Below are 24,208 nucleotides of genomic sequence, written 5' to 3'. Positions count from 1 at the left end.
GAAAGGGCTGCAAGTATATGGGACATGTAGACAGAGGAAATTTCATGTCTGCCTCTCTTGTCAGCCCTGTCTAAATATACTGTCTGGATTATATGTGGGATCAGCACAAAGGCTGGAAGGTCCCATTAAATCCCGTCCCTGCAGGAATGGATTCTAGCAGTGGCGATGTGGATGATGCTGTACTAATTACTGAACTGGGTGCTGAACTACATGTAAGCCAGGAAACCCAAAACGGAGGTAGGTCCACATAAGGCAGCTGGAGTCATTTCTTGCTTCTTAGACCTTTCTAGACCTCAGATCTCTCAAAAGGGTTTTGTGGACTGTTGTCTCCGATCAGACACCATAAGCTTTTGTTCCTGGGTTGACCAAGGCCCCTTGGTATTTTCCAGATGTGGATTAAAAAAAAAAAAAATCCACTTAAATCTTAGGGCAGACAGTAGAATGTTTTTCTACCATGAGTCCAAAAGAGAAAATGGTAAACCTGGGAAAAGCTGACTGACATAGAGTCAGGGTGTCTGATTTGGGCTCAAGATCTGGCCTAGTTTGCCAAGCGTTTCAGATGTTCCTAAACTCCAGGTACGCTGTGATGCAATCGTTTAGAAATAGAATTCTGATTGACCTTTGGAAACAAGGAAGATAGAAAAAGCATTCAGTGCAGAAAAATGCTATCAGGGCAGGAAGCATGAAGAAAAATGATGGCATTTTGCTTGAAGGTAATGTGAGGGAAAATGATTCAGATTCATGCCATTAGTATTTATTAGGCACATATGTTGAACGCCTGCTGTATCAGGGAACACCGTATCAGGAGCATTAAAAAGATGGACAGATCGGGCACCTGGATGGCTCAGTTGGCTAAGCGTCTGACTTTGGCTCAGGTCACGATCTCACGATTTGTGAGTTCAAGTCCCACCTCAGGCTCTGTTGAGCACAGAGCCCACTTTGGGTCCTCTGTCCCTTGCCCCCCCCCCCCCCCCCCCCCCCCCCGTGGGGGGGCGCCCGCGCCCCAAAAGTTTTAAAAAGTAGGCTGGATATTTTTTTTTAACGTTTATTTATTTTTGAGGCAGAGACAGAGCATGAACAGGAGAGGGTCAGAGAGAGAGGGAGACACAGGATCCGAAACAGGCTCCAGGCTCTGAGCTGTCAGCACACGGCCCGATGTGGGGCTCGAACTCATGGACCGCAAGATCATGACCTGAGCCAAAGTCGGACACTTAACCGACTGAGCCACCCAGCTGCCACTAAAAAAAAATTTTTTTTTTTTTTTAAATAGACAGTTTGCTGTCTTTGGGGAACAGAAATACAAGTTCACAACAAACAGCAGTACATAGAAGAATTTAATCTCCGGAAGAAAATCCGTGGTCTATTCAAGGAAGATACGTGACAGAATAAACTACCTATATTGACACACCCTCAGATTTCAAAATAGCTAAAATAAGGTACAAAAGTGTCACTTTTCGTAAAATGTCATACATTTTCCCTTGTATTAACACAAGTGGTTTTAAATCGAAGCCAGTGTCACAAGAGGGTTTCCACCCCCCCATTTTTCAGTATGATAGTTGAAAGAAATGCATACGTGAATAGCGAGAGTTAACACACACACATACCCGGTGCCGGTTTGGTCCCCGTGCCCTTCCTGAAAGAGCGAGAACTGATGGTTAGCTCCTGTTCTCAGGCAAAGCAGCTTGCTTTGCCTCATTTTCCTCGTGATTGTGAAGCTTCAGGTAGATAGGAACCATAACCAGCTTCCAGAGCTAGGAGATGATACTTGGCTTTTGCCGATTTCTCTAATTTCCCCTCTTCTTTGGAGGAGAGCTTCGCTCTGGCCAAGTTCTAGCTCTGTGAGCCTGAAGGAGAAAAAAACACAATCTACGGTTAAGTCTTGGGTCAAGACCTAGGACAGTCTGTGCTCCCTGCTTGGGCACACGTGGTCTTAAGCACAGGTTAAGAACTGATTTCCGGAGACGTGAGCATCAGGGCACTGCACCTTTGGGGGACCCCATGCAGGGGTAGTTGTTTCCAGGTCAGCTGAAGGCCATGTAGAACCAGCCCCTCGCTGGGCCCTTCTCTGTGTTTGCTCCTCTCAGTCACCACCTTAACCTGCTAAGGAAGCCGTTAATGCTTCTGTGCTATTAAAAAAGGGGAAGCCAGGACATTTGTTCACCTACCCGGGCTTATTCTTTAGTAATGTAGCAGGTTGTAGAGGACAAGTCCATATTTAGCTCTGCAAAGGCAAAACGTCATCCCTTGGAAAAGAAAAATCTCAAACTCACAAACATTTGTTTTGCATATCCATGGCTTAAAATTTAGCAAGTTTTTTTTTTTTTTTTATCATGGTTTATCATTTCTTATTTGTACCATTTTATTCCGGCACTGGGCTTGTTTGTCGTTTCTTGAGAACTTATATTTCTTAAGAAAACTTGTTGGATTAGAGGCCCCTGGGTGGCTCAGTCGTTTAAGCATCCGACTTTGGCTCAGGTCATGATTTCATGGTTTTGGGGTCTTGAGTCCCGTATCGGGCTCTGTGCTGACAGCTCAGAGGCTGGATCCTGTTCAGATTCTGTGTCTCCCTCTCTCTCTGCCCCTCCCCTGCTCATGCTCTGTCCCTCTCAAAAATGAATAAACATTAAATATTTTAAAAGCTCGTTGGATTACATTTTAATCATGTGTGTGCATGTACATAAATTTTATCATAATGTAGCTATGAGCGTGGGTACAAGAGTCTTAAAGGAAACTAGGTCTAAACTCATTCTGAAAAGTTACACATTTTCTTTAAAAAATGGCTTTAGAGTCCTCATATTTAAGATTTTAAGTCATAAACATAATTTAAAGTGTCCCTTTCAACCGTGCCTACATGAATCACCTAGGAATCTTGAAAAACGTGTAAACACCTTGGGGCCAGCTTCAGAAATTCTGGTTCGATGAGATGGGTTTCTGGGCATTGGCATTTTTAAAATATGCCCAGGATCCATGCAAACCATGGCTTTAAAATAGTGCTTTTACAACATTGGTTATGATATGCTAATGAGTAAAATTTTACATGAAGTTTTATCGCGTCACCTTTTTGATCTCTTAACGGTGTTTGACCGAAACGAGACTCCATAAAAGATGAATGTAGGATGCTGCTTGCCGGTAGGCTCATCTCTGTGGTCAGTAGGGATATAAGTTGCGTACACAGATAGGCAGCTGTGATATAAGGCAGAATATGGCAGGTGCCTTCTTGGTGCTATATAGTGCCATAATATCCAGAGGAGAGAGAGAGAGTGGCTGGGGGGACAGGAAATGCTTTAACAAAGTACAGTAGAGAGGCGTCATGACAATGAGAGAGACTTGACATGCAGTGGGCAGAGTAAGTGAGGGACCTTTAGAACGTCAGTATGGATAGTGCCTGATACGATTGAAACACATCAAACCCGATTCAATCCATGAGTTCATAGTGGTCATTTAATTGATGGTTTGGGATGATGCAGCAAGGAGCTCATTATCTTGAAACTGGATAAAGGAGCAAAGGAGTGAGCATTGATCCTAACCTACCTTTCATCATGAAACTGTGTTTATGCAGCAAATAATACTGACAGAGAAGTAGCTCCTCATAGACATACTCCGACTAATAAATACAGGAGGAATCATTAGGATTCATATATGCTCATCTTGCAACTTCAAATTAATGGATCTAGGGCAATGATCATCAGGGACTGCTAATACCACAAAAAAGGCAAGTGTCACTTTTTGCCTCCTGATGAAATTGCATAGCATCACTTGATGGAAAATAGTCAAACCAGAATCAGATCAAGCTTCTAGATTTAACTGCCAAGTTACAGGAAATACAGGAGACAGAGGAACACGTGAAGTTATACCATGGAGATGCAAACAGTAAGGTCTAGACTGAGGGAACTCTACGACCTGGTCTCTTACATTAATTCCAAGGGTGAAGCCAAGATAAATGGAGAACTTGCAGATTGAGGCTAAAGAGATATGTCAGCCAATGCAGTGTATAGACTTCTCAAACTGAAAAAGAAATAAAAATGTTTGAAACAATAGGGGAAATTAAAACACAGGCAGTCTCTGACTTACGGTGGTTAATGTAACTGGCTGTTTTTTGACTTTATGATGGTGTGAAAGTGACGCTCGTTCAGTAGAAACAGTATTTCAAATTTTGAATGTGGATCTACTTCTAGGCTAGTGATATGTGGTGGATAACAGGCTATAGTAGCCGCTCCCAGGCAGCTGGGCCACCAACGGGGGTAAATAACCCATATGCTTTACACCCATTCTCTGCCCTTGCAGCCCTTCTGTTGTTTCCTAAACCACCTGAGATACTCGATGCTTGATTACAGAATGGACTTTGTGTCAGATGACTTTGCCCAACGATAGACCATTGTAAGCATTCTGAGCACGTTTGAGTGAGACTAGGCTGAGCTATGATGTTTGGTAGGTTAGGTACATTAAATGCATTTTTTAACTTAGGGTATTTTCAACTTATTATCAGTTTGTGGAGCATAACCCACTGTAAACTGAGAAAGAAAGGTCTATACTGACTACATATTTGATGATACCCATGACTGCTAATTTTGTTTAAATGTGACAAAGGTATTGAGATTACTTTTTTAAAAAGAATAGAGGTGCCTGGGTGGCTCAGTTGGGCATCTGACTCTTGGTTTCGGTTCAGGTCATGATCTCATGGTTTGTGAATTCAAGCCCGATGTCAGGCTCTGGACTGACAGTGTGGAACCTGCTTGGGATTCTTTCTCTCCCTCTGTCACTCTACCCCTCCCCTGCTTGCGCGCTCTCTCTCTCTCTCTCTCTCTCTCTCTCTCAAAGTAAATAAATTTTTAAAAATAAATAAAAGAATAGGGTTACATACTAAGACATAGAGATAAAATTATTTGCTGACATGCTTCAGAATAACCAGGGGAAGGATGAAGCGAGTGGAACTCAAGGTGACCCAAGCTCGTGGTCCTCAGAAGGCATTTGTTGAGGTTGGGTGACAAGTTTACAGGGCTTCATTATATGTCCGCTCTACTTTTGTATGTGTTTGAAATTCCCCACACTAAAACATTTGCAAGTGATTTTTAAAAAATACTCTTCTAGGGGCACCTGGGTGGCTCAGTCGGTTAAGCGGCCGACTTCGGCTCAGGTCCTGATCTCACGCTTCATGAGTTCCAGCCCTGCATAGGGCTCTCTATCAGCACAGAGCCCACTTTGGATCCTCTGTCCCCCCTTCTGTCTGCTTCTCCCTCTCCCCCTCCCCACGCACGTGTGCGCACACGCTTTCTGTCTCAAAAATACTTAAATTGCTCTTCTAATGGACAAATAAAAATAATAAATTTTATCACGGACTTGCCAGAGGATGCTGGTTGATGAGCAGTACAATTGAAAACTAATGTTTTACAGGCACTGTCGTTAAAGATATTGAATGGCCTTTGACTTGGGGGAAGTTTCATTGATGCTGCCGAAAATCTTATTTTCTGTGCTTGTGTTTGAGTAGTGATGGCAGCTGTGTCCTCTCGAATTTAGCGCTCAAAGAAAGCAAAGCCTCTGAACCTCAGCTAATCTGCCGTTTTGTTGTTTGCAGTTTGGATTTCCTAGTTGTGCAGGGTAGCTCCTGAGCAATCACTTCACTCCATCGCCCAGCCTGTGTTTGTTACCAGATCACGGTGGGTTTTCTTGCAGGCATTTTATTTAGACTCGGGGTTCCTGTGTGTGCGCACAGAATACAAGGCGCATGGCAGCTTTTCCTAGGATGATTTAATTTTACCATTGGCATGTGTTGTGATTAAAGTTTTTGATTTCTCTAAAATGTTTAGTCTTAATAAAAATTCCAAGTTTTCCAGTATGGAGTTTCATCAAAAACTTAAAAACAGAACTACACTACGACCCAGCAGTTGCACTACTAGGTATTTATGCAGGGGAGACAGGCGTGCCATTTCAAAGGGACACATGCACCCCAACAGCAATGCTATCGACAAAAGCCAAAATGTGGAGAGAGCCCAAATGTCCATCCACAGATGAATGGATAAAGAAGATGTGGTGTATATATGCATATACACACACATACACAACGGGATGTTACTCGGCAACCCAAAAGAATGAAATCTTGCCATTTGCAACTACATGGATGGAACTGGAGGGTATTATGCTCAGTGAAATTAGAGAAAGACAAATATCATATGACTTCACTCACACGAGGACTTACAGACACAGAACAGATGAACATAAGGGAAGGGAAGCAAACATAATATAAAAACAGGGAGAGGGACAAAACATAAGAGACTCTTAAATACAGAGAACAAACAGGGTTACTGGAGAGGTTGTCGGAGGGGGGTGGTCTAAATGGGTTAGGGGGCATTAAGGAATCAGCTCCTGAAATCATTGTTGCACTCTATGCTAACTAACTTGGATGTAAGTTTAAAAATAAAAGTAAAAAAATTAAGTTTTCATTTACTCGTGATAAAAATAAAATCATTTGGAGCTCAACTTTGTTAACCTTTTTTAGTGTTTAATGAATTATTAACCATTTAAAATAAGGCATTAAGTATTTTTGTCCCTGTTCTTCTCCTTTCAATGAATAGAACTTTTTTGAGCAGTTTTATGTTTACAGAAAAATGAAGCAGACAGTACAGAGACTTTTCATATAACCCCCTCAAACTCTCTTCTCCCTGCTACCCTCTTTCCCTGGTTTTAACATTTTATATTAGTGTGCTACATCTATTGTAATTGATGAACCAACGTTGATACACAATTATAACTAAAGTCCATAGTTTACATTAAGGTTCACTCTGTGTGGTATAGCCTCTGGGTTTGGACAAATGTGTAATGACATGTAGCCACCAACATAGTATCATCCAGTGTTGTTTTACTGCCCTGACGATCCTCTGTGTTCCACCCGTTCACGCCTCCCTCCTCCCTAACCCCTGGCAACTGCTGATCTTTTTATGGTCTCCATAGTTTTGCGTTTTCCAAGATGTCATATAGCTGGAATCATACATACAACCATTTCAGACTGGTGTCTTTCACTTAGTAGTAGGCATTCGCGGTTCCTCCATGTCTTTTCATGGCTTGATTGCTCGTTTCTTTTTAGTGCTGAATAATATTCCGATGTCTGGATTGTAACAGGATTTGTAACAGAATTTATCCACTTGCCCGCTGAAGGACATCTTGGTTGCTTCCAAGTTTTGACAGTTTTAAATAAAGCTTCTATAAGAATCGATGTGCAGGCTTCTGTATATACATAAATACATGAGTATGATAGCTGGATCATATATTAAGAGTCTGTTTAGTTTTGTAGAAACTGCTAGACTGTCTTCCAAAGTGGCTGTGCCATTTTGCATTCCCACCAGCAAGGAATAAGAATTGCCATTGCTCCACACCCTTGAAAACATTTAGCGTTGTCTGTGTTTTGAATTTTAGCCATTCTCATAGGCGTGTAGTGGTATCTTGTTTTAATCTGCAATTCTCTAATGGCATATGATGATGAACATCTCTCCACATGCTTTTCTTGACATCTGGATACCTTTGGTGAAGCATCTGTTCAGATGTTTTGCCCGGCTTTTAATTTAGTTGTTTTCTTATTGTTGAATTTTAAGAGTTCTTTGTGTCTTTTGGATACCAGTCCTTTATCAGATATGACTTTGCAAATATGTTCTCCCAGTCTTTGGCTTGTCTTCATTCTCTTAAAGTTTTTCTCTTTTGACACGTTTCTCCTAATGTTCAACACTTTCATGAGTCAATTTAGAAAAATTTTAAATGAAAATAGTTAAGAAGGAAAACTGTTCATATTGCTTGGGGAATTTACCATTCTTTAGATATTTAAAGTCTTTGACTCCTGGGGTGTAATATCCCCATTTACTTTATCAGAAACAGAAACCTCACTTTTTAGTGGTGAAAAGAGGACAGGAAGAAGGCAATCCAACATTGGTTTGTTACTCTAGGAGAGCAAAATCGACTTTTCTGGATGTTCAGGGGTTAATACTGAACGGTCTGAGCTATGAATGCCCTTGAGTCAGAGACGTGACTTAACTCATAGGAAACAGCAAACAAGACTAAAAACTATTATCTTCTCTGGTTAGGTAAATTATCCATTAATTTAGAAAAACCTCTGTCAACATTTATTTAACCTACTCAATTCTGACTCATTATGGCTATATATAAACACACCTAATGACAGCAAAGTACCTAGATTAGATTTGATCACTTAATGAATATCATGTCTTCAGTAACTAAATATTTAATGTAAATTATTTAAAAGTTTCAGTCTGATTGTTGAGCTTTAGTTGTATTGTAGGTGTTGTTACCTAAAGATACACACAAGTATCATTAAGTAGAAATAACTGCCTTGCAAAGTTGAACAGTGTACAAAAATAATAATAATCTGAATTAGAAGAGTCAAGAATTTGGGAGAGTTGGGCGTAATCCTATCGAGGGCTGGAAAATAATCCAACTCCGTCCACTGGCAGTCTTTCTCCTCCCACATGCAGGAGGGTGCTGAAGCCACATCTGGGCTCCGTGGCAAAGAGCCTCGTACCCCTTAGTAATGTTTGCCACGACACAGGGGACACAGTCATAGCCTCGAGCCCATGGCACCCTTGCTTCACAGACTCTTGTATCCTCACTCAGGGATGAGGAAATGAGGACCCAAGTAACTTAAAATGCTTTTCCAGCGTCACCTAGCTAGCTGGTGGGTTGTGGTGATACTTAGGAGGTAGGAATTTTAGGGTTTACGATAGCCATCTCCAGTAGACCCCAGACAACTAATCTTGCTTCTTAGGGGGGACAGACAAACAAACGCCAGCGTAAAGAATGGGCCACTACGTAATTGTCTTAAGAACTGTTTGTAATGTTCAAACTAGGCTCAAAATATTCAGTGAGAAAAAAATCCGGTCGATTCAAGAGAGAGCTATGAATCATTAATAGAAATCAAATTGTGAGGAGCCAGAGAAGTAAGATCTAGTTAGTACAGTGGTCTGTCCTTCGGCTAATCCCCGCCACCTGCTAGACAAAAGGAAGACCACAGAGCTAGAAGACCGCTAGCTAAGACAATGCCCAAGGCAGCCTGCGGCATATCCAGAAATGATTCCACCATTGAAGGGCTGCTGGGTCAGAGAATATAGGAGGCTCTGTAGAGACGACTTTCTTTATTTGTTTTTGCTTTGTTTTATTTCTACTTATTGAGAAAGTACTTGGGCCAGACTCTGGTGTATCGGGTGGTGGGGGGAGAGCACGTGTGTGTAACTATTGTGGTCTGGGTAGTAAGCAGGCAGTTAACTATCTAAAGAAAGCGCAGGACACGTTAATACTGAACTGCCTGTTGGCACCACAAGGAGTTGTCTATGTGCTCCGTCAGCAAAAATGCATACACAGTAAGTTCCACGTTATGTACCCTGCCCCGTGTCAGTCACTTGGGCTGGAAGAGCTAATGTTTATGGAATGCTTGATATGTGCCATCACTGGCCCAAGTTTGAATTCCTTGTGTTATTTGAATGTCAGCCATCCCAAAGAAGAGGGTGGTACCACACACATTTGACAGAGGGAAAAACAGAGAGGCTCACATAGCTGCAAAGGGCCTGATGAGGAGTCAAACCCAGGTTGATCTGCTAAAGCCACCACTCGGCCATTGCATAATGCTGCCTCTCTCATCTGCCTTTCCTGAACTTGGGTTCTTGTCTGTAAACTGAAGATAATACCAGTAGAGGCATTGAAAGAAACAAATTTTTATGAAAACTTTATAATTTGTTTGACGTTCAGAGATGATATGCTGTTTATTAAATAAAAGATTCAAACCAGTGAACAGCATTTCATTGTCATACCATTTATTCATATCCATGCAACAATGTAGTTTTGCTATTTTCATGCATTATTAAACTTTTTTTCAAATACATCATTGAGTATTTAGCGAGATACAATTTAGGCTTTACTTTTGTATCATAGATTTATCTTTTTTTTCCTAAATAGTCCTGCTTCAGGGGGCTGAGCAGTTTACTTCCAACATAATTATAGTTCCTTAGTAATAAACAGCACTTACAGGTTTCTGAATTTTTACTATTTTGGCATACACAGTGTTTATCAATTTTCCTACCTCTCATTGTTACTGTATTAAATCTTAGAGGTAAATGTGCTTAATGTATTGGGGTGAAATGTTGGCACTGTCCAAACAAAACGTATTTTAATTGTTGCCAGTTAATCCATCTCTGTCTCCAAGACCAGGTTGAGAGACCTTTGAAAGATCCCATGAAAATATGATACTGGGTATCACAGTAAATTAAGCTAATAGATAGTTTTGGTTTTTTTTCCCCTCAGATGACTACCTTTCTCTTCTCCAAATGACTGTGTTATGGTTAAAATATATATGTATAAGTGTATAAATGATAACTAATATATATGTATAAATGATACACATTTATCATGTATATGGTAATGTACATGATTATATGTATAAATGATATGTATATGTATAAATGATAACTATATAGATGTATAACATATACTTATCTATATATGTATAAATATATAGATGTATAACATATATACATGTATATATGTATAAATGATAACTAAAATGTTTAGTTATGTGTATGTATGTATAAATGATATGTATATGTACCTTATATGTATAATGATACCTTATATGTATAAATATATACATTTACATCTTATATGTATAAATGATCTATGTACATCATTTATACCTTATATGTATAAACGATAACTAAAATGTTTAAACTTCATGAACATTTAATGTTTAATAGGAAGGATTTCTCAGAAAGAAATTCAGAGAAAATTGAACACTGTAATACAAAACTGAAATTTGTGGCCAAAAAAAAAAAAAAAAAAACCTGTAAAAAATAAACCAATGAAGTTAATGGGCTTTAGAAAGCAATCGGTAGCTGGAATTTCTAAGTAAGCATTGGAATAGGAAGTCTTAAGGGGAAGTCTGCCTAAGATAAGGGATGGGTTCGATTCTTCAAATGTGGTCGTGTGGGGACTGAGTCGTGTTCTGAAACACGGCTTTTGTTGCTCCTTTGTACTCTTTCACTCTCAAGATTTTTCTATTTCACAAGATAGTTGAGGCTTCTAAGCCCCACATCATTTCCTCAGCTACTTCTATTTCGAAATCATCAGCAGGTTGCCTGAACTCACTCAGTGGTACCAGTGAGTTTTTGGTTTCATTAGTTGGTTGTCAGGGCAGAGTTTTGTAGGCGCGGGCCCACGTTATTGAACCTTTTCACTAGTTAGGAGATGGTGAAGTGGTCAGACTTGAGTGTCACGTACTGAACAGTTACAGCAAGCAATATTTCAAATTTTATTGATTCTTATCCGTGGCAATTGAGAGAACTTTGTGTGTTGACTTGTTTTTGTTTTATTTTCCAAAGAAACGCTCCAGAGGCCAAGTGCTCTTTGATAAAGTATGTGAACATCTGAACTTGCTAGAAAAGGACTATTTTGGGCTTACGTATCGAGATGCCGAAAACCAGAAGGTGAGTCATTAAAAGCAATACAAAACGTACGTCTTGAGTATTGCTGCAAGAAAGGGAATGAGAACTGAACTGGTGGATCATTTTCTCCATCTCCCTCATCCTCCCACATTTACACCTTTGAGTCCCAAAATGCTGTTAATCACCTCATTTCTTTATTAAAGATATTATTGATAACTTCCTTTAATCTTGAGTATTCCAGAAACAGTAAGTCGGTATTTCACACATGCGTTATTTATGGTTCCAGGAAAGCATCTTATATGGCTCTTTTCTTGGATGATGTTTTTCAGTGGATTTGAGCCCATGAAAATCAAATACATTGATACTAACTAACATAGAAAACGTATTCCCTGACTGATGTCCCGTACTTAATTCATCTTTGTATGCTTTCATAGCCTTACAAAATCAAACTATGACATGGGTCGTTTGCTGACCAGACCCCTGTCTAATGTATTCAGCAGGTATTTAACATAATACTTCTATAGACTCTTACACCTGAGTAATACAGTCTATTCAGGGCTTTGTCTCACTGATTCCCACAACTACCTGAAAAATAAAGAAGAAGAAATTGTTTCTGTCATATTCGTGCTTGAAACTAAGTCACAGAAATTTTGCTCATAGATGTTACTTTGTTTTGACGTTGTGCATTGAATCATACTTAATACCTACCCAATTCACTGAACAATGTCTAACTTCGTTACTAAACATCTGAGTTTTCTGATGAGGAAAATAATAAATCTCAAGTGAGTGTTCATTTGTTAGAACACTGTGGCTAAGAATCTGTAACCACAGAAGTCACTCTGTGGGCAAAGGCATCAGTATGTCAACCTACATGTGTCTTTAATTTATTCTAGTAACTTCTTTGAACATAGAATCCACTATTGTATTTCTCCTCTGTTTCTGCACTGGCTCGAATCTTTGAAGGTAGTGTTGTAAAAGAAAATTATCTTGTCATGCATGAATTGTGCATACACACACATTGGCTCGTCACACTGGTGCCTGAGCCCTCGCAGGGCCTGGGGAAGGAGCACCAGAGGTGGGGGAAGGTCGTTAAGTCCAAGGGCCTGCCAGCAACCGTTCCCTCTCAGATAGGCTTAGTGCATGTCTCTACCTGAGCATTGTGAAGTTATTTTTATTTTTCTCTGGTTCAAATTCAAACTGTCATTTCCTTTTCAGAATTGGCTGGACCCTGCTAAGGAAATAAAAAAACAGATTCGAAGTAAGTTCTTTTGGATTATTTTACATGGAGATGCGAAATGAGATGTTCAGAGAGCATGGTTGTCTGACTTGGTGGCCCATACCCACATAGCTAGTGAGAACACTGATTTTTTTTAAAAGATTAAGATCTCAAATTTTATCTTTGACAGGTTGGTCTGGCGTAAATACCCATTTTTAATCATCACAGCTCAGGAATAAAATGACTATGACATTTGACCTATTTCCCTGCTTGTGCACAGTGTGAAATGTGATTTAATCAGGTGATGCTGCAGTTGACAATTAACCATTTAAAAGTTCCAAGCTTAATGTTAATTAAGCCTAAGTGCCACAAAAGTATAAAAGTCAAGTTAAAGGTAATAGTCTCTGACTAGTTGAGAAATAGAGTAACAAGTCAGACTGAAGTTTACTATCTGGTAACAGCCTCTATTCTTCTTCTTCTTTTTTTTTTTTAATGTTTATTTTTGAGAGAGAGAGAGAGAGTGTGTGTGCGCGCGCACGGAGGAGGGGCAGAGATTAAGGGAGGCACAGAATCCAAAACAGGCTCCAGGCTCTGAGCTGTCAGCACAGAGCCCAATGCGGGGCTCGAACCCACAGATTGAGATCATGACCTGAGCCGAAGTCGAACGTTTAACCGACTGAGCCACCCAGGTGCCCCAACAACCTCTGTTCTTGGTCCCTAAAGGCAAGTTAAGAAATGCATATTTCCTAACAGACAAACCAATTGCAGGAACAGCCCACGAAACTGAAATACAGGTAGCTAGAAAGTATGAGACAAGTTGCTACATCTTACTAATAGTTAAATGCAAATTAGACATCCTTTTTCACTTACGCAGGTTAACGAAGATTGTACAAGTTTACTAACGCACTGCACTAGCAGCTACGTGCACAGCTAGTAGAGTGTGAATTGGTACAACCCTTTAAAGAGGGTACTTGGTCAGTATTTATTAAAATTTAAAATGTGCTTGTTCTTTGACCCCGAATTTTACTTGTAGAAATTTATCAAGGATTTCCGGTGCCTTTGAATGTGCTGAGATATCAGAACACACCATGTTCTAATAAAAAGTAATGAGTAGTGAAATGGCTTAATAGTAGATCTCTCAAAAAAAGTCACTGTAATGTAGATATTAGAGAGACTAATGATTATGTATACAGCTAAACATGTTTATCATATTTTTAGGAGAAATTTGATATATTTACTAATAAGAAACTTGGTAATCAAGTTTTTCATGGAGTTTTTTCATGGAGTTACTAAAAGCAGATGTGTTGAATATGTATCCTAATATGTTGTGCATAAAGTCTTCTATATTCATCTAATTAATGAAATGCTATTTCTTTCTTGGGTGATTGGTAATCACAAAAAGCCCTTTGAAAATATTTGGTAGAAATAAATTGGGATTGGGGTGCCTGGGTGGCTTAGGTGGTTAAAGTGTCCAACTCTTGATCTCGACTCGGGTCATCATCTCACAGTTTGAGTTTGAGCCCCGCGTCGGCTCTGTGCTGACAGCCTAGAGCCTGCTTAGGATTCTGTCTTTCCCTCTCGGGGCCCCTTCACTGCTTGCTCTCTCTCAAAATAAATAAACTTAAAAAAAAAAAAGGAACAAGAAGAAGAAATCGGGATTGAAACCAGGGATAGCTCCAGTTGTGAAAACACTCCTTTTCATTCCGAGTCCTAATAAAAAAATGTATGATGATGAATGTGTCCTAGGAATTTTTTCATGGAGTTACTAAAAGCAGATGTGTTGAATATGCATCCTAATATGTTGTGCATAAAGTCTTCTATATTCATCTAATTAATGAAATGCTATTTCTTTCTTGGGTGACTTGTGATCACAAAAAGCCCTTTGAAAATATATTAAATGTCAGGGATAAGTCACAATATTGGTAGAAGAAAAGCTGTATAAACATCCATTTTCTTCTCTCTTGCTAATGGAATTCTTTTCTTTTTCCTTAACTTCCCATTTATCCTGTCCTCCTACCTTTCTTTCTGAGAGAAGAAACAGGGCAATCAGAACTGAGATTTAAAGGATATTTTCATCATGCAGCTTAGGCGATACTTGTGACTGCAACATAAAAAAACTAAGTGATAATCCTGCAGATAGAGGAGGAAACCAGGAATATTGGAATTTTTTTAATTGAATCTGGTATTTTTATCTGTATTCCTTATTGTTTCCCGTGCACCAACGTGCCCTCTTTCCACAAAATTTACATCCTATCAACACCAAGAACTGTTAAATCAAATGGAATTATTGTACCATCATCTCCTTTTCATAAATATAAATGAAAGCCAGGAAATACAGATCAAAACCACAAGGAGATATGTATCACCTTACCCCTGTCAGAAAGGCTAATACCGGGGCGCCTGGGTGGCTCAGTTGGTTGAGCATCTGACTCTTGATTGCAGCTCTGGTCATGATCTCATGGTTGTGAGATCGAGCCCTGTGTTGGGCTCTGTGCTGAGCACGGAGCCTGCTTAGGAGTCTCTCTCCTCCCCTGGTCCTCTCCCCTGCTCACGCCCTCATGCTTGCTTGCCAGCTCACTCGCTCTCGAAAATAAAAAAAAAACAACAATAAAATTTTAAAAAGGATAACGTCAGAAAGACAAACAACAAGTGTTGGCAAGGATGCAGAGAAAAGACACCTGGGTGCACTGTTGGTGGGAATATAAATCAGTGCCGCCGCTGTGGAAAAGAGTACGGAGGTTCCTCAAAAAACTAAAAATAGGACTAACATATAACGCAGCAATTTTACTTCGGGGCAGTTAGCCAAAGAAAACCAAAACACTAATTTAAAAAGATATACTCACCCCTGCGTTTTATCACAGCATTATTTATTTATTTTTATTTATTTCTTTTAAATTTTTTTTAATGTTTATTATTTTTGAGAGAGAGACAGAGTGTGAGGGGGACAAGGGCAGAGGGAGAGGGAGACACAGAATCTGAAGCAGGCTTCAGGCTCTGAGCTATGATCACAGAGCCTGATGCAGGGCTTGAACTCATGAGCCACGAGGTCATGACCTAAGCTGAAGTCGGGCGCTTAACCGACTGCGCCACCCGGGTGCCCCTATTGCAGCATTATTTATAATAGCCAAGATATGGAAGCAGCCCAAGTGTCCATGGACTAATGAATGAATAAAGAAGAGGTGGGGTGTGTGTGTGTGTGTGTGTGTGTGTGTGTGTGTGTGTGTGTGTGTAAAATAAAAATATTACTCAGCCGTAAAGAAGAATGAGATTTGCTATTTGCAACAGCATGGATGGACCTCGAGTATATTATGCTAAGTGAAGTAAGTCAGAAAAAGACAAATATCGTATGGTTTCACCTCTGTGTGGAATCTGAAAAACAAAGCAGAAACAGATCTACAAATACAGAGAACTGATGGTGGCCAGAGGGGAGGTGGGGTGCGGGGGGGGGGGGGGGGGTGGTGATCATGGGCAAAAATGGGTGAAGGGGAGTGGGAGATAGGGGCTTCCGGGTGTGGAATTAATAAGTCACAGGGATGAAAGATACTACATAAAGAATATAGTCAGTGGATTGTAATGATGATGTGTGGTGATAGATGGTAGCTGCATTTGTGAGCACAGCATAGCGTAATGTCTAGAGTTGTCCAAGCACCATGTTATACATCTGAAACTAATGTAACATTGGGTGTCAAATATACTTCAGTTAAAACGCATATACATGCATATTTTAGAATTAGGTCTTCTCAGAGAAGGGCAATCAACCTGATATGTTAAGTTACTTAAGAATTTAAGTTACAGGGGTGCCTGGGTGGCCCAGTTGGTTGGGGGACCAACTTCAGCTCAGGTCATAATCTCAAGGTCTGTGGGTTCAAGCCCCACGTCAGGCTCTGTGCTGACAGTTCAGAGCCCGGAGCCTCCTCCAGATTCTGGGTCTCCTCTCTGTCTTCTCTTCCCCCCTCCCTTGTGTTCTCTCTATGAAAAATAAACATTTAAACATTTTTTTTAAAAAGACTTTAAGTTACTAATTGATGAGAAATAGAAAATTCTGAAACTGAAGAGTTTGTTATCAAAAAATTATAATTCTAGTCATTTTAATGTAGACCAGATGTTAAAATTTCTAAAAATACTGTATTTTGTGATGTAAATATATTTATAATATAATCATTTCATGCTATACAGTATATGGTCTATATAGTGTATATAGTAATTTATAGTAATTTTATGCCATGAATGCAGCATACTTAAAAATTCAAGATTTGGTAGCCATACAATACTAAGTTAGAATTTTCTATAAGAATGAACTCTTCAGTTTCATAGTTTTCTATCATAAATTTGTGATGAAATCCCGTGTTAACATTTTAGGAATATCATTTTAACACATTCACGTGGTTTCTTGTTTCTAACCAGGGCCATCATCTGAGCAGATTCAGGCTTGTGAGCCCATCATTACATAATCATAGTTTCCCAGTTGATTGGTTTCTATAAGATTCTTTATGGGAATATATATTCGAGCCATAATCTGCCTCTCTTGTTAATTTCAAATCTTATGCCTCATTTAACTAGATTTTTTTTTCTTGATGGGGGATAGATTGTAGTTTCCTTAAACATCCCACTTCAAAGTATGGTCCCCAAGCCCACCTGTCTTGAAACCACAAGGGGGTTTATTAAAACCACAAGTTCCGGAACACCTGGGTGGCTCAGTTGGTTAAGCGTCCAACTCTTGATTTAGGTTCGGGTCATGATCTCACCGTTTCGTGAGTTTAAGCCCCATGTCGGGCTCTGCGCTGACAGTGTGGGGCCGGCTTGGGATTCTCTCTCCCCCTCTCCTCATGCTGTCTCTCACTCTCTCTCAAGATAACTAAACATTAAAAAAAGAAGAAGAAGAAGAAGAAGAAAAAAAAAAACCACACACACACACACACACACAAGTTCCTGGGCCCGTACACCAAATCTCTTGAATAAAAATCTCTGGGTAGACAAGGGATACAGGAGTACTGATGCAGAGGGGCACTTGTACCCCAATGTTTATAGCAGCACTCTCAACAATAGCCAAATTATGGAAAGACCCTAAATGTCCATCACCTGATGAATGGATAAAGAAATTGTGGTTTATATACACAATAGAGTACTACGTGGCAATGAGAAAGAATGAAATATGGCCCTTTGTAGCAACATGGATGAAACTGGAGAGTGTGATGCTAAGTGAGATAAGCCATACAGAGAAAGACAGATACCATATGGTTTCACTCTTAGGTGGATCCTGAGAAACTTAACAGAAACCCATGGGGGAGGGGAAGGAAAAAAAAAAAAAAAAAGGAGGTTAGAGTGGGAGAGAGCCAAAGCATAAGAGACTCTTAAAAACTGAGAACAAACTGAGGGTTGATGGGGAGTGGGAGGCAGGGGAGGGTGGGTGATGGGTATTGAGGAGGGCACCTGTTGGGATGAGCTCTGGGTGTTGTATGGAAACCAATTTGACAATAAACTTCATATATTGAAAAAGAAATAATAAAGGCACATTTAAAAAAAAAAATCTCTGGGTAGAGCCTAGGAATTGCCATTTTTAGCCAGCACCTCAGGCCGACTATAGTTTGAAATTTATTTTCCCGCTGTGAGGATTTTTGCATCGAAATATCTTTCTTCTACTTTTATTATGTCTTAGTTTCCAACCTAGAATGTTTATCTTAAATTTATCATGAGATTGTTTAATTACATTGCTAAACTATTCATTGGATTCGAGGCATACTTTGAAATGGATAAAAATTATAAAAGAGAAATAAATCCATTTCTCGTAACTAATCCGTTAACTTTCCTTCCAGTTGCTTGGGGGGAAGCCAGCTCTCATTTATGAACCTCACCATTGGCAAGCAGTGAGGAGATCCATCATAGCAGAAAATGAATAGGCATCAATAGGAAAGTAAAACCAGATCCGACCATTTTTCAAGTAACAAAAGGACTTGGAAGAATAATCACTAGAAATATATTGGATTGACCGATAGCTTATAATTCTTACTGCCCATGTTTCAGTAATATTTTCTGAGTGATTTAAACATGATATTAAGCAGCCAGGGATACCTGGCCTTATGCCACTTCTTTAAAAGACAACTCAGGGAGTGATCCTGCCGTGTGGAATTTTAAGTATAATATGAATGGTAGCATCAAGAATATGCTAGAACTAATAAAAGTACCTGTGCCGTTAAGATAGAATATAGGTATCCTCTGCAGCTAAGAGTGTTTGCCTCCTTCGCAAGAGAGTGACCCAAGGAAAGCAGCCAGCACTTAAAATGCTACCCCTTTCTTCTGAATGTTTGCAAAGGACTTGTGGAGAAAATGGAAGTTTCCAGAAGTCAGTTAATGGGGAGAAGAGGGTGTTAGGGCATCTTTGGGGAATATCTGAAACATAAGGGCTGGACTGTGAGGTCACAGAATCCCAGAGTGAAAAGAGTGGCTACAGCTTGTGGCGTAGAGGAAAGGCTTCCAGCATGGAAGCCAGGGAGAATGGGAGGAATTTTTCAGGAGCACATTCAGAATATAAGCAAGGTCTACACTGTGGCACTTCTGTGGTTACTACACGGAGGGAGCAAATGTCTGGTGAAGGAACAGCCAGACTTTAATAAGGTCCTGCCTTAAAAGGCCAGAAGAGAAACGAAGTGAATGTGAATGAAAGGAGTGATCCGTTAGAGAGAAAGTACATGGCGAAAAGAAAAGGCTGTTTTTCCTTGCTTATAATGATAAGCCACACACAATTAGAGACAGTATTAATAAAACGGAGAGTTGAGTAGAGCTTAATAACGTTTCAAGCAGAAGTGTGGACAGTACAGAGAGTACGTGACTGTAAGCTGACACCTGGTGGATTCTTTTCCTTGCTGGAGAGGCCGAAAGTCGATGCCATAGGATAAAGAAAGGCAAGACGTTAAGAGCATCAGCCCAAGTCGTGGCCTCATAAGGAGGTGTGGAACTTAGTAAAGTACAGTTAATACATTCAGGCCTCTCTTGAACCAGACATTTCCCCAAGTGAGAAAAGAATCTTCAGCAGCCTAGAGAGCGGCTCACACAAATATTGACTACAGTAAACCTTCCGTTAAAAAATTACCTCGGGGCGCCTGGGTGGCGCAGTCGGTTAAGCGTCCGACTTCAGCCAGGTCACGATCTCGCGGTCCGTGAGTTCAAGCCCCGCGTCGGGCTCTGGGCTGATGGCTCGGAGCCTGGAGCCTGTTTCCGATTCTGTGTCTCCCTCTCTCTCTGCCCCTCCCCCGCTCATGCTCTGTCTCTCTCTGTCCCAAAAATAAATAAATGTTGAAAAAAAAAAATTAAAAAAAAAAATTATCTTGAACGGTTCCTTGACGTGTATTGTAATGGGATTTGACCTGCAATGGCAAAGCAGGAAGGACAAAGGAAATGGGATTGTGCCTGTACTCTTGGTCTGTGAGCTATCCAGAATGTCATAGCAATAGAACCAGTCAATTCCGGACTCGTCTGATTGAGGATTATCCGTACCATTCCTGTTTTGTCCCTCTTCCAAAGGCTTACCCTCGTCCCTGAGAAAGGGAGGAAGCCTAGTCAATTTCCAAGCTAGTTAGAAACACCGGTACAGGATTTGGGATTAGATGAAGTTTCAGACCTGTCTGGACTTCATTTGATGGAGACTTTCCGGTTTTCCACTTGGGAGCAAAGGTTGCCTGGGTGTTAGTACTTGGAGTTGAGGCAGTTCTAACTATCAGAATAAGAAATACAAAGGGCTTTTCTAAGGTTCCATTCTAATGTCTCCTCTCTGCAGGTGGTGCTTGGCACTTTTCATTTAATGTGAAATTTTACCCACCAGACCCCGCCCAGCTCTCTGAAGACATCACCAGGTATTTGAAAGTTGGCTCTGAAAAAAGGCAGGCATGTCGGGAAAGCTGCTTCTCTTTATTCTCCAGAGAAAAGCGTGCTTACGTCTGGTAACCTCACAGTCATCCCCACAGAAATGGCAAACCAAAGACAACAGAGTGAGAACAAACATCTGATGAGAAGATTTGCCAAATCCTGTCTGTTCACAGTGAATCTTTGGTGCTAAGCTGATAGTTCCCGCTGCCTGACCATGGCGGGAAAACACACAGCCCTGAGAAACTGTCATCCACCTGCCACGATCACAGTGGATGGGATTCAGCATTAAATGATACAGCAATTTCTAGCAGTCCTGCTCTCAAACTCCGAGTCAAAAAAGTGTTCACGTGTGTATCATTTTTTAAATAGCTGCCGTGTATCAGATTGGTTATATAAAAGGCATAAGCATCTAAGCAGCGATTTAAAAAATGATACATACATGCACATGTATGATACACATAAACGTGTACATTTAAGAGTTTATCTTCCATGACCTGTCTAGACAAAATGATTAATTCATTTTGGGGAAAGAAGACCCAGAGAAAGGAATCGAATGTAAAACTGTTCTTGTGCGATGACTGAGCTCTGCGTGTGAAAGGAGTTTCCTTTATGAGGCTGGCCTGGGTTTGCTGTGTGTTCTGGGCTTTTCCGCATCCTGCCTTGGAACCCCTGGCTCTCGCACCCTGGTTGGCAGTCAGTTTGCAGCCAGTCAGGGTGACGTTGTGCCATGTGTGCTGGGTTTTCTGTGTAAGCCTCACATCCTCCTTGGAGGGCTTTTCAGAAAAGGGGAAGGACTCAAAAAAGCTCTGGTGCCTTGCTATGAGTAAAAATAATTCCAGCAGGCATGTTAGGAGAAGGGCAAAAAATAGTTACAGAGGATTTCTTTTACATGTGCATGAAATCGAAGAAAATGTAGGATTTTTTTATTTCAAGATAACTTTTTAATAATATTGAGGAACCACTTAATTGTGGCTAATTGATTGGTCATAGAGCCAAATACACCTGGATTTGAAATGCAGTGCACGCACGGTTCCCATCTATTTGTGCAATGTTTACAGAGTGAGTCTGTATCACATGGAGTTTCCTTCACATTTAGAGGGGACCTTAGGACTTTAATCATAGTCTTCAGCTTCAACCGATTAACAGTTTATCTCTTATATGAAAGGTATTTGTATATTTTATTATACCTCTATGCTGGGCCTTGAAGAGTATTTTTAAACGTCATCAATGTTAACACTTACCTTGGGGTCTTCTGCAGTTAGTATTAGATCTATAGATCTTGAAAAGCAGAGTAACAGGGGAGATAAGTCTGCTATTAATGGAGATACTTGCATGATTTCTCGGCCAAATTAAGTGGAACATGTTTTGTATTCCTTGAATAGAAAGCTGTTTACTTTTAATGAGGAGGTTCTCAGATTTTAAAGTAGTAAGTCTTCAGAGTCAATCTTCCTATCAATTGGATTCTAAAAAGTCCGCTAAATAAAAAAAAAAAAAAGAGAGAGAGAGAGAGAGAGAGAACTTGAAACAGGAGAAATTGTTCTCATAAAGAGACCACTGCATGAGGAATGCAGGAGGTCGAGAGCAGAGTTTATGATGGTGTAGCTGTTGAGTTAGCTGAAATCTGTCTCGGTTGTAGGGCAGGACCTTTAACCAAGACTTTAAAATGAAACTTCCTTAAGGCTAGTAGAGACCTAATAACTGCATTTAACAGCACCATTTTTGTATGATAATTCCCCCAACCAGAGATTGCAGTGAGTGTGTTGAGGGCTCATTTATTTGATTTTAAATGTTCTTGTAAAAGATGTTAAAGGAACAGGTCATGAGGTTTCTTTTACTCTGTGCTTTAGTTATAAAAGCTTGTTTTATTATGAACATTGGCTTGCCTCTAGATGCCCTTAAATATTGTATTTTGTAGCCAAGCATTTTTCCCTGACATCCCTTGACATCCCAATCAAAATACAGATGAAGGAAAATTCTAGTGAGATTTTTCAACAGGAAGAAATCGCTTACAGTACAATATGTATCAAGTGGCCTGCTTTTCACATGTCCTAATGCTGGCTTTTTGCCTTGTCTTTTGGTTCCTGGAAGGTACTACCTCTGCCTACAGTTGCGAGATGACATCGTGTCCGGAAGGCTGCCCTGCTCCTTTGTCACCCTGGCCCTGTTGGGCTCCTACACTGTCCAGTCAGAACTTGGAGACTATGACCCAGATGAATGTGGGAATGATTACATTAGTGAGTTCCGCTTCGCCCCAAACCACACGAAAGAACTGGAAGACAAAGTGATCGAGCTGCACAAGAGCCACAGGTCAGTGCAGAAACCCTGAAGACATTCGACTTAGCGTGTGCCTGGGTGGGTGAGCCTCACTGGTACCACCTGCTTTTCCCAGGACTGATTTCAGTGGCATGCAGGTTGGGACTGCAGCAGAGTGAGGTTCTGTACTTGGTACAATTCTGGGTGGTTACATCGTGGCTCCGATGCTCTTTGAGAGCCTTTTGTCTTGTTATTCTCCCCCACCCCCTGCCGACCGCAAACCTGCTAGTGCCTCTTCGGGGACTTGCTTAGTATATAGCCAGGGGCTAAGTGGGAAATATTACAGAGAGCAAAGCAGCATCGTAACACATTTTTTTTTTCTTATCAGAGGAATGACGCCAGCAGAAGCAGAGATGCATTTCTTGGAAAATGCCAAAAAGCTGTCCATGTATGGGGTCGATTTACATCATGCCAAGGTACGCATTTTTCAAACCCCAACCTTCCTATTCAGTTGTATTAAATTCAAGGTTATTATTAATACAGGCCGGTGATTTTTACTACAGGCATTATAAACAAAAACTGGGGGATTCCAATCCGTGCTTGCTTTTAAGGCCTACTCAATGATAAAGCACATTCAGCTCTCTGATACTTGGACTGAAGGGTTTGCTCTGCATGGCTCAAACTCCCATTGCTCCTGGCCTCAGCTCCTGAAAGGTCACAGTAGGCAAAGCCTCCGATTGCCTGTTGGTTCAATTATAAATGTATCTTCACATCGCAAGCTCCTAACTCAGCCCCCTTCCCTGTCACAGTTTTATCTCCCGCTTTGTGCCAACACGTGCCCTTTGCTTCTGCCAGATCCCCCTCTGCCTTTTCCCTGAATATGCCTATCTTTCTCTGGGCTGTCCTCCTTCCTGTCTACCTGTCCAAACTTGGCCAGCTGTCCAAGACCCAATCGTCACATCTCTTATGTGCCAAGTGCTCTTTATGCCTCTGTCCTGGGTGATCACCCGGCACATAGCAAATACCTGTTAAATTGAAATAACTCTCTAGAACTTGGGTTCTCTGACAGACAATCAGTGCTTTGAAATAAGGTTATAATTTTGAAGCTCAACTAAAATTAACCCCCCAAGCTAAGGCTTGCCTAGTTGATTGGTGGTCGGCGAAATGTTAAAATTCTATCTTGGCTACGGAGTCTTTTGAAGAAGTTGGGATCAGGCTGTAGGAGGGTTGAGGTGGCGAAGATGCGTAAAGGTGTTTACTTTGGGTCACACTTTTCCCATAATCTCTGTATTTTTCAGCAGTGAGAGAATGACTGTAGGGGCTATTAGTCTATTATTTGAGCAGCTATGAACAAAGGTACTGGAGAAGCACAGGAAGCCTTACGAAAACTTTCATCCAAAACATAGGAAGTTTGTTAGGATCGTGGGGATCGATGCTGGAACTTTTAGTA

General features: G+C 40.6%; 1 protein-coding gene across 35 annotated transcripts in view; it reads left to right on the top strand.

The window, feature by feature from the left end:
* The window catches only part of EPB41L3 (erythrocyte membrane protein band 4.1 like 3), a 237,586-nt gene that overhangs the window by 174,280 nt on the left and 39,098 nt on the right, over window positions 1-24,208 (top strand). For all 35 annotated transcript variants that reach the window (XM_040479329.1, XM_040479319.1, XM_040479321.1 and 32 more), the window contains 5 exons: window positions 11,367-11,471; window positions 12,645-12,687; window positions 20,417-20,492; window positions 22,594-22,812; window positions 23,147-23,234. In XM_040479329.1, coding sequence (XP_040335263.1) covers window positions 11,367-11,471; window positions 12,645-12,687; window positions 20,417-20,492; window positions 22,594-22,812; window positions 23,147-23,234 — 531 coding nt within the window. The remainder of the gene's footprint in view (window positions 1-11,366; window positions 11,472-12,644; window positions 12,688-20,416; window positions 20,493-22,593; window positions 22,813-23,146; window positions 23,235-24,208) is intronic.

This window comes from Herpailurus yagouaroundi, unplaced genomic scaffold, assembly GCF_014898765.1.
Source record: "Herpailurus yagouaroundi ecotype Mexico unplaced genomic scaffold, PumYag 142, whole genome shotgun sequence".
Classification (NCBI taxonomy): domain Eukaryota; kingdom Metazoa; phylum Chordata; class Mammalia; order Carnivora; family Felidae; genus Herpailurus; species Herpailurus yagouaroundi.
The sequence above is the reverse complement of the archived record's forward strand: the minus strand, read 5'-3'. Positions and strand labels throughout refer to the sequence as shown.